This window comes from Harpia harpyja, chromosome 9 (assembly GCF_026419915.1).
Source record: "Harpia harpyja isolate bHarHar1 chromosome 9, bHarHar1 primary haplotype, whole genome shotgun sequence".
Classification (NCBI taxonomy): Eukaryota; Metazoa; Chordata; class Aves; order Accipitriformes; family Accipitridae; genus Harpia; species Harpia harpyja.
The window spans coordinates 6,869,181-6,885,765 of record NC_068948.1 but is presented as its reverse complement, the minus strand read 5'-3'; the positions used below and the strand labels follow the sequence as shown (position 1 = coordinate 6,885,765).

Here is a 16,585-nt window from a genome sequence, read left to right as displayed (position 1 = left end):
CAAAAGCCTCTAATCTACCCGCTCCATTTCTTAAAGCATTATAAGACATGAGAAATGGTTGTTACAGAACAAAAAACCCCACTGGAAAGCCTTGCGTCTCTGCAAAATCAGAACCCCTCTCTGCCTGCAGCAGATAAACATTCTTACAAGGCAGCGGTGACAACTGCCACAGCGAAACCATTGATCAAAGATGTATGGGCAGGTTTGGCACCAATCCCGATTGCACTTTACATGATAGGTCTTAATTGGAGTGCCCAGGTTAATTTTGTACAAGAGGTTTAAGAAACCCAAACAAACAAAATACGTGTATCAGCCTGCGTTGCTGGTCAGGATTAGGAAGCACGGGCACCCAAGGTATATATGGTAAGCACTTTCTGTGTTGCAGAGGGAAACCAGGGAGTTTCGAGGTGCTGCTTTTAAACCTGGCTCAACTATTCCGGTTCAAACACCGCCTGGGCAGACCTTGCCCCTCTGCATCAGGCCGGACTCTCCCTGCCGCCGATCCAGGTTTTTCCTGAAAAGGGGCAAAAGACCTGAGGCCAGGGCTGTGGTTCAGGATTGTCTTTTTCTTTTCTTTTGCTCTGAGAGGAAAGGAAAAGAAAAAAAAGTCTTCGCTAAGGTGTCTTGTAACTAAGACGCCAGCAGGCAGGCCGGCAGCACCTTCAGCAGGGTTTCAGCCTTGTCACCAGGCGGGTTACCCTGTCAGCCGCGATGCTTTTCACCGATGCTTTCATAAGAGACAGCTTCAAAGGACTGCAGTCAAAATTACAATGATAAAATATCTCTCTATCTATTTATATAGGGTTTTGGTTTTTTTTTTTTTAATTCCAGCAACAAGGAGCTGCCACAACTGTCTACTGCGCCACGGCTGCGGAGCTGGAGGGCCTGGGAGGGATGTACTTCAACAACTGCTGCCGCTGCCTGCCGTCGCAGGAGGCGCAGGGCGAAGCGACGGCCGCGGCCCTGTGGGAGCTGAGCGAGAGGCTGATCCAAGAACGAATTGGCAGGCAGTCCAAATAACAGGGAGCTCCTGGAAGGATCAAAACACACGAGTGTGTGCACGCTGAAAACTGCCAACACTGGAACCTGTCCAATCTTATCATCTAGAGGGTTTCCATATACCTCAGATACAGATTAACCAGTGTTAAATGAAATAATAGCAGTCACAACATAGTGAAAAATGTTAAGTACTAATGGGAAATGGGGAATACTGCAGGTTAAAGGGACAATGCGGCTTCCTGGGGCTTAGTTAGTCTTGGTTCTCTTTCTTTTGATTATAGCCTGTTCAAAGTGTAACCCAAGGAGGCATCTTTTGTCTTATTTTAGAAAAGCAATGCTGCAGATATTTTCTGTTGTTTTGATTAATGGGTAGGTACGTAGCCCGATATGGGATTTCCTCTTTATTTTGATAATTACTGTCTGTTAGGCTTTAGGTATTGATTGGGAGATGGTAGCTGTGTTGATTCTTTTTCCCTACAAGGATTTTATTGGGTGTGGCAAATAAAAAGATAATTAAGGAAAGAAATCTTTCCTGCCCTTAACTGCTGGCTGCAAATACATCTGCGCTGTCTAGAAAAGAAGGTGCAAGAAGACATCTGAACAGAAATGGTAAAGTCACAGCTAATTAAGTATTTCTGATTTTTTCTTAAAAGATTATAATAAAAGATATGTTGTAAACCATTCCCTAAATACCGTTGAGTTAGCAAAGATGATGTTGTCTCCTTAAGAACACACAGAGCGTAATCAGGGGTTTAAATGGTATTTCCATCCATTTCTCAGTTCACAGTTTTAAGGAGTTTTTTTCTTTGAAAGTTCACAGTTTCTCAGTTCTCCTGATACTGTATCCCATTCCAAATCTCTCTTTTTTTCCTTCAGTTTAAATTCAATAAAACAACATGCTTGCTTGAATATTGTCACCTGAAGAGAAAGTTTGTCTCATTTCTGCAAATGTCTTAGTTCCAATTTTATTTTTTTTTTTAGAAAAGAAAACTTGAGGAAAAATAAAGAGCTTCTTGTTGATGCCAAGAAAACGCTGTTTTTTTCTTGTTTCTTTCTGAGTTCATTTTTTGTATTTTGTGCTTTGTAGCTGTCTTCACGCCAGAAGGTTGTCCTAAGCCATCCCCAGTCCAGCATCACATTTTCTGTAGACAGAATATAAACAAATAAATAGAAGGACACATTGTTAATAGAAGCTTATTTGATCCCCTTATTATTTATGATTTTGCTAACAGTCTGCCTTCCGTGATTTTTCTTGTCTGCAATCATGATGCATTTGATTGGCTGTTGAATAGATGTTAAAGTCAAGGCATGCATTCACCTGGAAGAAGTAGCCATAGCATCCTCCCATCAAAAAACCCTCCAAGCTTATGTAAGGAATTATGATAACGCCGTGTAACAGCTATACCTTACAGTCATATATTACAATTTGGTTTGACTCTATTTTTTTGAGTTTACAGCTAATTCTAGTTCAGTGAGAGCTCTTCTCAGGTAAGTGGTGTTCAGTCTCCTCTGCGCATAAGGGTTGAAATACTCTAAGTATCCGTAAGTCTCAATCTGTGAAATTAAATTTCTTCTGAGTGAACAGGGGGAACCTGGGAGCCACTGCCCTCAGATCTAGGGTGAATTAGCTGACCTGGCTTTATACGGAGAAAATAAGGTGGGGTTTTTTTTCCCCAAAGCCCTTGGCATCCTTCAAGCTTCTGCTCAAGCGCAGCCTCAGCTGCTCCCTACTTGGCCACTTCCTTACCTGATGCCACAGTCTTTCCTAAAGCAGCAGTAAAGAATATACGGCCTTACTTATACCTGCTGCATCACCTGTGTAGCAACAGCCTTCAGTAAATAAGCAATCCTGCCCACCTGTCTTCCTCTACTATCTACAGCAAGCCCTTTCCCCAAGGCCGGCACATCCTACTGAGATTGTTCCTGCACGGAAACATTTGGTGGAATAAAGAAATAAAAGGGGCTATTCCAGAAAGAACAACACCTCTTTTCAGCCTTTTTGTTAAAAAAAAAAAAAAAAAAAAAAGGGTGGTTGGGGGGGGCAGGGGCTGTGGAAAAAAACCCTCTTTCTTGTCTCCTAGAAGTTTTGTCCAGCCTGTCCTGCATGGACCAGATGCTGGTATAGTGTAATGTCTAAAAACTACTGGCATGGGTCAAAGTGTTTGCCCGTTGAGGTGATGGTTACAGTCAAATTCCTTGTATTGTCTGGAGTTTATCTGGGGAGAAAAACTGATTAACTTCTGTTATCTGTGCAACAGCCTTCACAAATGCATTATTTTTCCTTTTCACAGCCAAACAGAATTACTCTCATATAATAATACAGCCAGTCTATGACAGCAGAGCTTTGCATCAGAAGTTGGCATTGCTGGATTAAGAAGAGGCAGTAATTAAGCAATGCTGGGAGCTCTGCACTCCCCCGAAGGCCTGGGCCTTATGCTCCATTTAGGCAAACATTAATAACCAATAATGAACACCCTGTCATTCCTTATTGCTGAAATATTGCATGCTTTTATGAGAATTCAGTACTTAAAGAGATTGCCTGCCTTCCTTCAAAGAATATCTGGGAGGTGTTTTTCCTCCGTACGCAGCTCACTATTTCAGTGTTATGAGGTAAAAGCATTTTTAATGTTAGCATAGTTTTGCATTAGTATGAAGTGCAGCTACCCCCCTAACTTCACCGAGTTGGTTGGGTTCCTCTGGTTCCTATTTCTGGTTAATAAATATTTATTGACACTAGTGTATTACCCTGCCTAAAATTTCACTGTCACAATTTTCTCCAACTCAGATAAAATGACTTGCTCTCTGTTTCTTTTTTTCTTACTTTTTCTTTCACTCTCTCTTTCTCTTTCTTTCATTCTCTCTTTTTCTCTCCTTCTCTTTCTTTCTCTCCATTTTTCCTCTCCACCTCTCTGTACTCCTCTTTGTCTCTCTCTCCTGTGTTAAGATAGCCAGCATAAAAAAGCTTTTTTTTTTTTTTTTACCATTTTCATTCCAAATAAAAAAATAATGGCACAAAGCTGCAGAGCATTTGCTTCTATTAGAAACACTTGTGAAAATAATTTTTCTTGCACTCTCAGCTTTGTTTCAGCACAGGAGGGATGTGCAGGGGACATTAAAAACCAAAAAGCAATTGAAAAGAAACAGACTCTCCAAACCCTCCATTTTAATATCCTAGATGTGCCTAAGTCATTGGCTTTCAAATATATTTTGGTGTAAAATTTGGCACATTTACAGCCGGTCAGATTTATTTATTTGACTGGCTTACATTTTTCCGGTTGATTTACCTGAGGCAATGTCTCTGTGAATTACTCCACAATGCATTGACTCCAGTGTTCATTAAAGGTAGTTAAGTGATCCTGTGTCTAATATTAAAGCAAACCCCATTAACCTTAACTAGTATCATATCAGCAAAACAAAAAGAACTGAATAAAGCAAAATAGATCCGGTATTTATAGTTCTTGGAAAAGATCCAGCAAACTTACATCAAGCTCCTAATAGTCCTAATAAGCACTTGCTAGTTATCCCCATAAAAAAGGAGGTGGCTGGGTAAGGACTGTCTCTCTGATGCACCGCTCAAGCCCCGCAGGACTTTCTGAAGGGGAGGTGTCGGAAGGCGATGCCACGGAGCATTTCCCACCCACATGCTGAAGGGCGTTGCTTGACCCTTTCCCCTCTGCTTTCCCTCCAAAGTCAACATTTCTTGTTTTAATGGTGATTTTTTTGCCTTTATATGGGTGCCCTGGATCTGCAAGTCCATGTAGGTGAGCGAGCAAACTCCCTTGCTGGGAATGAAGAGCCAGCAGAAGCTCTTGGGGGAATGGAGGTGCCATTTCGATCGGTGACAGCTTCCACTGCTGTCCGTGCAGCAGATGTTGCCTGTGGTCTGCCCAGAAAGTAACTGGCTGCTGGGACCTCTACTTGCAAAATCAGATGGAGGTGAACCAGCAGAAACCCATGCCAAGTCTTGACTTTTTTTTTTTTACCCACTTTTTCTTTTGACATCTGCAAGACAAATTTCAGATATTCTCAGAGCAGGTAGGGATTTTTATTAGAGAAAGTCCTTCCAGCAACACGGCAATAATTTGACTTATATCAAGGTTGAATAACTCCTTGTCAGGTGTTAAGCTCATGACCTTTCAAGCCAAACACACTTATACTAACCAGTTTACCATTGGAATGATCAATATCTTGTAAGTGAGAAAGTCTAGACAGATCTTATTTTGTCCTTTGGTATCACTTGTGGCTTTGGAATTGATCATTATATGTGGCTGGGGAAAAATTGCCTATACATTTCATGCTCTGTATGTATCTTGACAAGGTTCTCTAGGATTGTATTTTCATAATCTGAATGGCAGTGGAACAGCTGCTCAGACTGCGCAAGCCCTTCTTATCAGGCTGAATTTAAGCTACGGTAATTACTCTTTCTCCTTATGTATTTCTTTTTTAAACAAGCGTGTACTATACATTAAAATGTATGGTTGGGGTGGCAGGGGGGCATGCTGAGAAGCTTGGAAAATGCTGCTAAAATGTATTTCTTTCCATCCACAGTGGCTGATGTAGGCTTGTATTTTATTCTAAATGTAAGCCCACGTCTCCGAAGCAGGATCCCAACCTACGCAGGGAATACATTGTTTTATTAACAAATCTTTTAGAGTCAAGATGCCCTGAGACCGGAGGCAGTCTAAGAAAACCAGAATAGGTGTTGGTAATACCCAGCAGTAACACTACTGACTGAAGTCTTCAACCGGTCCCTTTGCAAAGAGGTTCCTTAGCGAAACCCGTCCCCATCCCCAGGGGAAGAAGCCGAGTCGTCGCCAGGAGCACAGCACCCGGACGGGGACCCTCGCACCCAAACTGTCTGCCTGCTTCAGCCTGCAATCGCAGAGAGCCGCGCTGACGCCAGGCACCGAAGGTGCCTGGATGACACGGTGATGGAAGCATTGAAATATGGCAGACAGATGCACGACTGTGTGCTGATGTCCTTCACTGTGGGACGGAGGCAATGGGAAAATAGAGAGGTATCTTGGAGAGAAAGAATGTGCTGCTTTTCTCTTGACTTTTTTTTTTTTTTTTTACAGTGCTAACTGTGTTATTTACTAGATGCCTTTTCTGGGCTGTGCTTTTTCTTCTCTCTCCCACCCCTGTTGCGTTTGCAGAGTACTTTCCAATGGGTGTTTCGTGAATTAGCTTCATGCTTTAAAAGAGAAGATTGCTCTGGCAGAGAACAGCATAGTTGTAAAAGTGTCAAGGTGTTATGAATGTCCTGATGATAGAGCCCAGTTGTTATCTGCTGGGTAGTGAGGGAGGATAGCTAATGATGTGCAGCATGTAAACCGTTTGTTGCTCTAATCCATCTGTGTGGAGAGGAGTGAAAAAGAGGGGCGAAATCCTGGGAAAATTACTTGGACAGCTGGAGATAAAGTGTGTACTGATGGAGTCATCCAGAGGTAGCTGTCAACATGAGCTGTGTTTGCATATAATCCAAGCGATGCACAATGATTCCTTTTGGTATTTTTTTTATGGGGGTTCATGTGTCTGTGCACAGACCTTAATTACTATCCAGTATCTCTTACCAACTGGGCTCCAGTTTTAAGTGAGGAATGTGATTTTAATCAATTCGTGGCTGGGTGGTGGAGAGAAGTACTACAAACAGACCAAAGCAAGACATACGGATCCCTTTGGAGGACCTGAATTAAATGAGAAGCAGTCATTTTATTAATTCTGCTGTGTTTTATAGACCTTTTATATGGAACATTACCCATACAACTTCACTATCTAATTAAAAAGGGCTCTTATCAATTTGCTGGGCAGTTGCTTATGCAAAAAAAAAAGAGAGGAAGAAATAATATATATTTTTTTTGAGTCCCAGAAAATCATCTACCTTAAGGGGGTATAGAACAGATTGCCAAATGCCTGGTGAGAGTATTTTGGCTGGTTATCTTCACTCTTTTAAAAGAACTGTTATAAAAACTGAACATTAGCCAACGCTTTGGGACTGAAGTCTGCACCGTGCGCATTGTTCATATGGAAACCTTACGCAGGTCTGGTGCAGAGCCCGCGGATATGTGAGCACAGTCTAAATTAGGGACTTTGTATATTGGATTTACACGATCCCTCCTGGCAAAGCAGGCACCCTTTTCCTTGAGCTGGCGTAGGCCTTTAACAGCAGCAGTTTGAGCAGCTCTGTAATGTTCTTAGTGGGGACTGAGATACGCGTGTGATGCTTGCGGGCGTGAAACGTGCAAGCTTTTTGCAAAGGAAGGAGAGAGAAAGCGAGTGCACGGGAGCCACGCCAGTCCCAACTCTGATCATCACATCAACACATAACTAATGGTCTTAGAATGGACTTTGCGTCTTGCAGGCAGCCTGAGAGGAAGGGCAGGAGAGATGAGGAAAGGTTATGGACACGGGTAGTGCCTTTCCATGGGCAGCGCTGCCGCCTGGTTTACGTGCGGGATGCGGCTGAAGCCGTCCCAGCGCCTGAAAAGCAGCGTCATGAGAAACCAAGCAGGAGGGAAGGGGAAAAAAATGTCTTCTAAACCCCTTGCACCTCCATAAACCCTTACTTTATGTGGCGTATTGGATTTTACAAGCACAGAGTCTGCTGGGAGCTGTCTGCCGAGCACACAGTTAGCAGTGATTGAACACCAGCATTTTAGCATTTTGACTTAAATCCAGTGTAAACTTGTAAGTGAACTGCTGGCCCGGGCTCGGTCTCTGGTGGACAGCAGTCAGCAATGCATCACAGGCTGCGCAGCCCACGGAGCGCCCGGCCGGTGGCCGCGGGTCACAGTTCAAAAGCAGCCTGAAATTTCGCTTCAATGGATCCTGAATTACCTCTCATCCCAGGGAAGGCTTTACTTCTCTCCCTCTCTTTCCCTCCCAGCATTGAGCCGGCGTGGCTGGAGAAGAGAGGAGAAAAGGAGCCGGTACTGAGACCGTCACGAATGTACCTGGACTACAAACAAACCAGAAGTATTTTCCTTCCAGCAAAGCTGTTCCTTTAATCTTTATGAGCAGGAGAAATTCATGCATTAGAGAGGCACAAAAATGAAAAGGGAAGGGCGGGTGGGAATAGCTGCATTAGAATTAAGCCCTGTTTTTAATATGACACCTGTCAGACTTATTGTTAAAAATATAGAGAAAGGCTCCCTTCAGAAATAATAACATTGCAGCAAGGTTAGTTATAACACGGTGAGTCCTGTCAACAGCCGCAATTAGAAGTTGTTTACCATCGAGCGAAATAGCTCTGCAGCATCGGGGCTGTATGGACGTTACGTGTTGTTTCAGCCCAAGCCGAGGGCTCACAGATAATCCTCTCCTCCAACGCAGCGTGCAGCCAAGATGGGAGATTCGTCCCCGCAATCACATTACTTTCCTAATGACACTATCACCCAACCAGGGATTAAGTGCTGCTTTACAGTCAATGAATGGTGTCACCAGGTTTAGGCTGCTAAACAATTAAAGGGTCAATTTACAGCATGTTAGTGGGTGGGGGTGAAGGGCAGGGGAAGGGGCGATGACTGGCAAGGAGAGCCCCTGATAAACAAGAGCTGTCAGAGAGCCCTACCCTGCAGGGGCGACTATTTCTGTCAGCTGGCTATTAAAAGGCATCTTTCGCCGTCGCAATTAAGCCCCTCCGCCGGGGCCAGCGCGCCGCTGCTGTGGCCACCCGGCAGAAATCCCCTTCTGCGGCGGCTGCCAACTGCGGCGCGGTATTTGCAAGTCACCCGGCACTGGTAGTTAAACTCAGACCACAAAATTAATTTCATTTATGCCTTCAGCCAGATTTCAAAGTAAGGCTCTGGAGACATAGGAGAAATTAATTTATTAAAAAGCAATAGCTTGATAATGCACATGATGATAGAATAAATGAATCTGTTCAATATCTTATAAAACAGTTGGCAATCCCATAATAGAGCATTCATTGTCAATTTAGTAGCTTGTCTCATTATACTCTGCAAATAGTAGTAAAATGGTGTATTATTCATGAACCAACATGCTTTAATTACTTTTAGTGCACATTTATTTTTTCAAATGTAATATGAGTTAGATTCATCTATAACTGTAACTCAGCTTATGAATCTTGAAGCGGTAACACAAACTGGAAGAGAAATTTTATGAGCACAGGAGTCAGTTTCTGGGAAGTTTGTAACATTTCTATATGCTATGAAAGCAGGTCCTAAAATGCCAACCTCAGATACCATCCCAAAGTTGGATTATAGCTGATAATACTTTAATAAATACAATATTATTATTTGATAATTTCATCAAATGTAATTTCATGTTTCATCATTTGCTAGGGTTGGTTTTTTCCCCTGCCATAAAGCAAATTCTTAAATCTAATGGAGTTTATTTGTTGGCTTTACAAATAGAAATTGTCTTGTTACCACTCCCTCCCTTCTTGGCTTCCCCCCCACACACACTTTTCACCAGCATAATTTGCTATGAAGGTCTCACATACGTACAGCCAAGGTCAGTGAAAGTCCACTGCTCATTTCAATTAAAATGTTTGTGAGGATTTATAACTAATAAACTGATCTTGCCTATAATAACAGATTTCCGTAAGTCGGTCTTGCCACTACTAAGTATAATGTTGCAGCACATTGTTGATTTCTATGTACACAGAAAAAAGAGCACTGTAAAATAAGATGACTTAAAAATGCAATTAAAGTGTAAATCTTTACACCCATTAACATTTAGGGTCCATTAGCTTACTTTGTCTTTTACAATATTAAATGCTAAGATGTTTTGCTTTTGTTCTGTAACAGTATATTCTAGTTCTATTTATAATACAAATGTAATTTAGCTCCCAATAAATCTTGGCTTTAATTGGTTATTAAGTATGTGCTACCATGTCATAAATTTCAACCGCAGAATTTCTTTTTCTTCCCGTTCATCTCTATGGCTTTGTATTCTGGGGTCAGGTACGGGGTTTCGCACCATCATAAATATTAAGCCCGTCTGAGCATCCCCCCGCAAGAACTTGAATGGGGGGCATCACCCTAACGCCGAGGCCTTCAGTAGGTGCTATGGGGGAGGTAGAGCTGGCTTCCCCCCCCAGCCCACCCCGGGGAGCAGAATCCAGCCTTGTACCTGCCCACGGGGGGATGCAGCCCGTGAGGTTAACGGTTGCCCCAGCTTTGAGGCTGAATTTATACAGGGACTTCGACTGACTCTCTGCCCACGGGAAAATGTTTTTGCAGCGTCTTTGCTCTCTTCGCGGTGACTCGAGGTGCGAGTGGCTGGCCTCTGGCGTGGGGTCTGTCTCTCCCGGGCAGGAGATGAGGTTGTGGTCTGATGTACGGCCAACGCTGGAGCTTTGGCACTACTAAAGGTTGCAGAGGGTATAAATCAGGGCCGAATTTCACTCTCTTGTCCTTGATGTTATCTCCTGCTTTGAAAGGTGTCCAAACTATGGCTGCACAATTATGACTCTTTTCCTCAGGCCTCAGTAAGCACAATTTAGACTAGTTTTTATTGGTCACTGAGGATGAGTTTCTAAGGGTTTTTAGATTCAAGAACTGGGGTAATAGCATTGTGAGGGCATGGCCCAGTTTCCTTTGTAATCCTGATTTCAGTTCCCAATAGTAACCTGAAGCCATGACTGTTTAATCCTTAATTCCTGCCACAATTAACATCTCATATTCGGGAGGACTTCTCTGAGATTTGGAAGGAAATCTGTCCCCAGCTAGGTCAGCCCTAGCCGGTCTCTTTACTAAATGGGAAGGGATCCTTTTCAGCTTGAGTCAAATACAGTAACACCTCATTTAATGGGGCAATAGAGCAGAGAATCTGTTAGTCGGCTCCGGTCGGATGCGGTACGAATCAACATCCTTGCAATTAGAGCTGGAGAGGAATGCGAGCACACAAACTCATAAGCTACTAATGAACTATTTGAGCAATTCTACAGGTATTTATATAAGGCTGAGACAGCATCTTCAGCTGAAGAGATACCCCCTCCCATGTATTCCCAAGGAAGTTTTAACTGAAGTGAAATTTCTTTATGTAAATACAGGCAACGCTGAGAGACCCGCATTTTCTGCCATCGCCTCTGTGCTTGTGGCTTTGGGGTTGTGCTGGCAAACAAACGGGGCCTGTTCTGCAGCGACTTTGTTGTTTGTCAGTGCCTACAAACGTCAGTTTGCTGTGTCCTCACCAACATTTTTACATTTGTGAGTGCGTAACCACACCACCGCAGATGAACCAGAGAACAGCTTTTTTTATCCCTTTTCCAGCACCTCTATACCACCTTGCCCGGTTCACAGTTATCCTGGATTTGCCCACCCTCATTTGCACAACTCGGCACTAAATCCCGTCTGGCCATTCCCCTGTAGGATAATCTCAAAGAGCACCTCAGCTGAGTATGTCATCCCTTTCTATAGGTCATGGCAGGCGGTTTCCAGGGCAAGCCCCTCTTCACCAAGGGCCCAAGCACGTCAGGCTGTGACCAAGGGTGGCTGAAGTACAGCAGCAATCCTACGGCAGCGTTTTCCCTACTCCTTCTCAAGGGTCAGCAGAGCAAGGTGTAAGGGTAAAGCTGTGGTTTACACCACCGCTTCTCTGACCTGGTTCCGAAATGTTCTTGGGAGCTACCAAGACTTTTTATATGAACTATTTGCCTTGCTCTCCTCTGCATCTGCTTTATGCTGGGTCGGCAAAACCCCCCGAAAGCTGCAACCAGGATGGTGACCTGTTTGTTGAAGTGCTAAAGCAGGTTAAGTCCCCAAAACCTGAGCTAAAAATGCCACTGCACAAATAGGCACTCACACTTAAACCCTGCAGAGGCCATCGAAGGCGCTGACCGTGCTTACCCTAGAACTCATGCACCACCGGACTGAGTGGCGTGCCATAGGGAGAGCTGAGCAGGGCTTAGGATTTAAAATAAGTAAGTCTGTACATGAGCTCATTATTTCACTGTGCAAATTGTATATGGAGCACTTGAAGTGGGCAGACTTTAACAAACACAGAAAATAACTACCCCAATTTGTCTTCAAAATAAATAAAGAACAGAGTGAAAAGCCCATACATGATGATCAATTGAACTACACTTCAAACTTCTGCTGCCAAATTGGTCAGTCAGTCATCTAAATATTTGTTTTACGTCCATGAACAAGTAGAAATTACAAAAAAAATTAAAAGAAATCATTTTTTTCCAGAGCACAAGCCACAGTCTTTGCCTCAGTGGTCTCATTGGCTGATTAATCCATATGTTTACCGCACTTGGAATGAAATACAATAGTTCCATCTGAATAACCTGATTAGTCTTAATTTCCTAATTTTTATACCAGTCCCCTGGTTTTTGAACCCTTTGGCAATTTACAATACTCAAATACTTTCTCAGTTGCAGAGCAGTTGTTCACATGGATGCCATTCCTCCTGAATGTGAGGTTAATGGCATCTTTTGTACAGATCTACATTCAGAGACACACTCCCATGAATATATGTATATACATGTACAAATATGTGTTTTTATATGTATCTCACACACACATTCATATGTACATAGCCAGTTTAATATATGATGTGCTTTAAAATGCTTTTGTTTTTCCCCCCAGTGACTGCATTTTGAATCCCCTGGAATCTGAGTATTGCTGAATCACTTGGACCATAATTCTGGACCTGACCATGGCTATTTCTTTTACTGCTTTCTCCTCTGCCCCACCATCATTATGCCCTCTGTCTGAAACCACTCCAGCATTTTTTTTCTTCAGGTGAGGAAAGAAACAAAATAAAGCAAGCCAGTTCTTCATCCTTTGTCTCCAATTTTTTTTGCAGTAATATTTTTATTGGATTCCTGCTTGCCTGATTAGTTATTTTATACATTAGATTTAGCATAGAATTTTATATTCTTCTATCACATACACTTTTCCGTTTGACAATTTAGATGTGTATCTCATGGTTAGCAAACCTAAAATAAATTTCTTTTTGCAGTTTTCCAAACAGTCTTCCATATTTAAGCCAAGAAGAACCTGAAAATTAATGCAATTGTAACAAGGCAAAAAAGGCATTATTGAGAACTCCTGGTGAGCAGAGATCAGGTCAGATGCTCAGTACTGAATCTGCTCCAGTTTGCTTTGAAGCGTCCATTCGTGTATGTGGACTTGATAGTAAAATGCGTAAAAATGGATCTCCTAAAGAACTTCTAAACCAACAAATTCATAGTTAAATCTGTAACCACATTTAACTTTCTGGAATGACATTGGTGGCTGTCACAAAATTTATTTGCAAACTGCCTTAAAGTGTGCGCCTTATATCATTGCACATTGTCATGGCTTATTAGGATACACAATACAGACAGAAACTCCTATACACCACTAACCATTAGGAAAATAAGTTTTCAGATTTTGTTGACTGCCCTAAGTTAAGAATCAATGACTTCAGCTTTCTAAATTCTGGAAATCTGAATGCCTCTACAAAAGCCAGTAGATGAAACAAACAAGAAAAACACTCCATAATATTAGAGACTGCCACGGTTGCTTTAAAAAGTTCACTGAACTAGCAAGAATATCATCCAGTCCTCCTTAAAATTAGTTCTTGGCTCCTGATATCTGTTAACATATTTGATATACTTTCCCTGATGACCCTGGATGCGTCTGGAGGTTGGTGCTCCAGAGTTCCTGGCTATCTTTATTGTCCCTAACTCACTTTCTCTCCAAGCCTCTTCCTCCGTGCCAACAAAAATATTTCTAGTCCTTCTATCTTCAGCAGTTCACTCTATCAATGCATAACAGATGGACAGTCTTTTCTGCCGAAGAGTGGGACCAAGTGCTTTTGCTGGCTGACAATGGGCTGGATGAGTGTGTTGAAGTGATTGCAGACCAGGATAAACGAAAGATTTGCAGAGAACGGGAGAACATCTTAAAACTATTCATGACAAGAGTTTGCAAGGTGGCTTACTAAAAAAGAACCACATGAGCAAACATTTACACTTGAAAAACCTCTCGCCCCTAGGGAAGCTGTGAGTATTTCGGTGGAGGAGGTTTTTGTCTGCATTTTGCAGATGGCTCTGAGGGCACCGCTGAGCCCCTTCCTCACCATTTCCCATCACCAGCATGTCTCGAGCTCCACCAGAGTTTTTCTCAGGCATGCTTGTTTCCTGTGCTTTTCTTGAAATTTCCCTCCTTGACATCTATGGCTGAAATCTCGTCCAACTTTGCTGCTTCAAGGTCCTGGTGCTGCCGCTTCTCGCTGGGAAGGGTACTCTGCTTGCCAGTGCAGACCCCAGGGCATGCCACTGCCCGTCGGCTTTTTCCTTCCCTTCTGCTGTCACTACCTCTGAAGCTGCCATTTACGTCTAAACCCAAGCATATGCCATCAATGAACCTCTCATATTCATTGATCTTCCTGAGCACATCAACCTGTCTCTCTAAATCTGCGCTCTGATTTTTCAAGTAATAGAAAGAATCCCTCTGGATAACCACATAATCATCTCCTTTTGGCTCCTGGTCAGGCTGCCTTGCTCGTTCTTGCTCTCTCTCTCTCTTTTCTGAATGAGGAAGGTGATAAAAATGCTGCCTTCCCAATTCAGTCTTCTGCAAGGCTTCCTGGGTGCCTTACCAGACCCTCTTGGCTTCCAGCTCTTTGAAGCTGAATGAATAATATTCCTCTGAGTTTCTATTATCTGCAAACTACCAATTAAACAGAACCAGCAACCCGAGATAAAAGTCTAGCCTTGGCGAAATCCACAGCAAAACGGACTCAGAAAGCCCAGGATATTTTTACGTATGCAACTGATGGAAAGTTAGAGATGCAGAGCAGGAGGTGGGGGGAGATGCCAGGTATCCCCGTCCTTATCAGGGCTCAGATACCCATGGAATAACTCTGTAATTGCTGTGGGACTGCAGGCTAATTAATATATAATTATATAATTATATATAGTTATTTATATGAGGGGAAGAGGTCAAATTTAGCACATTATCATAAATTCACAAATCAGGAGCTTTATTTTAAAATCTTTGACTGTGTGGCCTTTGATCTTTGAACTGTTTGGTAACTTCAAGCATCGTTACCCCATAATGTGCTAGAATGTGCAATTAGTGTGAGTACAATTATATACGGTATGATATTTGTATCGTGTTTAATCCAACTGGTCTGTGAATTTGTATGCTCTGAATAATAATGAAATCCAGGTTTAATTATCGATTTTTAAAAAATGCTTTTAATATTCTGATACTGATGCAGCTAAACATCAAACAGCGTAAATATAACATGAAACTGTACAGCTATTAGGCTAAAATGTGACGTTATCCATCCGTCTTTGCTTTTTTCCACTGCACCTACCAGTATAGCGTATAAGTGATATGATTTATTTATTTTGTTTGTTTAGAATTAAATAATAAATAAAAGGACTCCTGCGCGAGGCTGTAGAAACCCTACCGCACCATCGATAACGCGACGCGATCCCAGCTGCATTAGCGCAATCCTTTCGGCAGGAATTCAGCCAACAAGTCGCCTCCAGGAATGCCTTCCCACCCCTCCCCTGAGCGGGAAAGCAGCCCTCTCCAAATCCGACATCTTCCGCGGAGGGGCTGGAAGATGCCCCCCCATGGGTTATTTCTGACCCAGACCCAGTCCCCATCGCTGGGGGGGGTTGCTGCCAGCTGCCCCCTCCCTCCCTCAGCGGCGGGAGCCAGCCCGGGCACCGCTGCTCGTGGCAGCAAAAGGGTCACGTATCAGCTTCCAGCAGTCACTAGCCCCCGCTCGGCCATACAGGCCACGTAGCACTTCTTAATGAGAGCTTATTTATTTAATTTATTCACACTTAGGTCTTTATCAGGGCTGCCTTTGAGGCTCTGCCGAGGGCCGGCTCGCTCTCCCAGCTGTGGCGGTGGGCCCGCGGGCCGGCGCAGCCTCTCCAGAGCAGAGCGCCGGCACGTGGGAATCTCGTCTCGCCTTTGACAGGCCTTCAAGGCTTCCAGGTCTCACAGGGCTAGGGCGCAGGACTGCAAAACACGTGCCGACCCCACACAGCAAAGCGCTTCAGCGTGTGCTTAACTGTGGGCGTGCGAGGGCGCGCTCTGACCGGGATTATTTTTGTGCTAAGCACATGCGAAGATGCTTCTCCAGGGTACTGCCACAATGTTCAGCATGGTCTGAGACTTCGATGACTGAATTTGGCGTAAAAGAGAAAGCGGATGCCTTTATTTTTATGTTTGGCTAGGTGTAAAATTGTCATTGACTCATTTCTTTTTTTTTTTTTTTTTGCTATGGTATTTTACTGTTGTTTGACACAGCCAGCAAGGTAACTGAACAGATAAGTTCTTCTCAAGTGAAATGAAACAGAAATAGCATCTGTCCACAAAAATCAATTTAGAAACTACCTATATATTTTTGGGCTCAGACAATGGGTATGTCCAAAACCATGCCTTCTAAAACCCTTTAAGTGTAAAAAGAAGAAAAAAATAATAATACCTGGATGTGAGCTATCATCCATCAATCAGGAAAACTCACTCAGACTCAGGTGCATGAGCCAAAATGAACTTCAGATTGAAATGGATGGGAGACAGGCTACGTTGTCTGATTTGCTTGGGTTACTTCATTATTAATCTCTTCGCTTCCATTTATTTTAATGATCATAGCCAAG

At 43.1% G+C, this 16,585-nt stretch overlaps 2 protein-coding genes across 3 annotated transcripts in view; one reads left to right on the top strand and one right to left on the bottom strand.

Annotated features, from left to right (window-relative positions):
* WWOX (WW domain containing oxidoreductase) overlaps window positions 1-1,908 on the top strand; it is a 539,453-nt gene extending 537,545 nt beyond the window's left edge. For both annotated transcript variants that reach the window (XM_052795422.1, XM_052795423.1), the window contains one exon: window positions 832-1,908. In XM_052795422.1, coding sequence (XP_052651382.1) covers window positions 832-1,020 — 189 coding nt within the window. In that variant the 3' untranslated portion in view covers window positions 1,021-1,908. The remainder of the gene's footprint in view (window positions 1-831) is intronic.
* A 24-nt stretch (window positions 1,909-1,932) lies between these two features.
* MAF (MAF bZIP transcription factor) overlaps window positions 1,933-16,585 on the bottom strand; it is a 192,489-nt gene continuing 177,836 nt past the window's right edge. The window contains exon 3 of the mRNA XM_052795429.1: window positions 1,933-2,141. The gene's annotated coding sequence lies outside the window, so the exon portion shown is untranslated. The remainder of the gene's footprint in view (window positions 2,142-16,585) is intronic.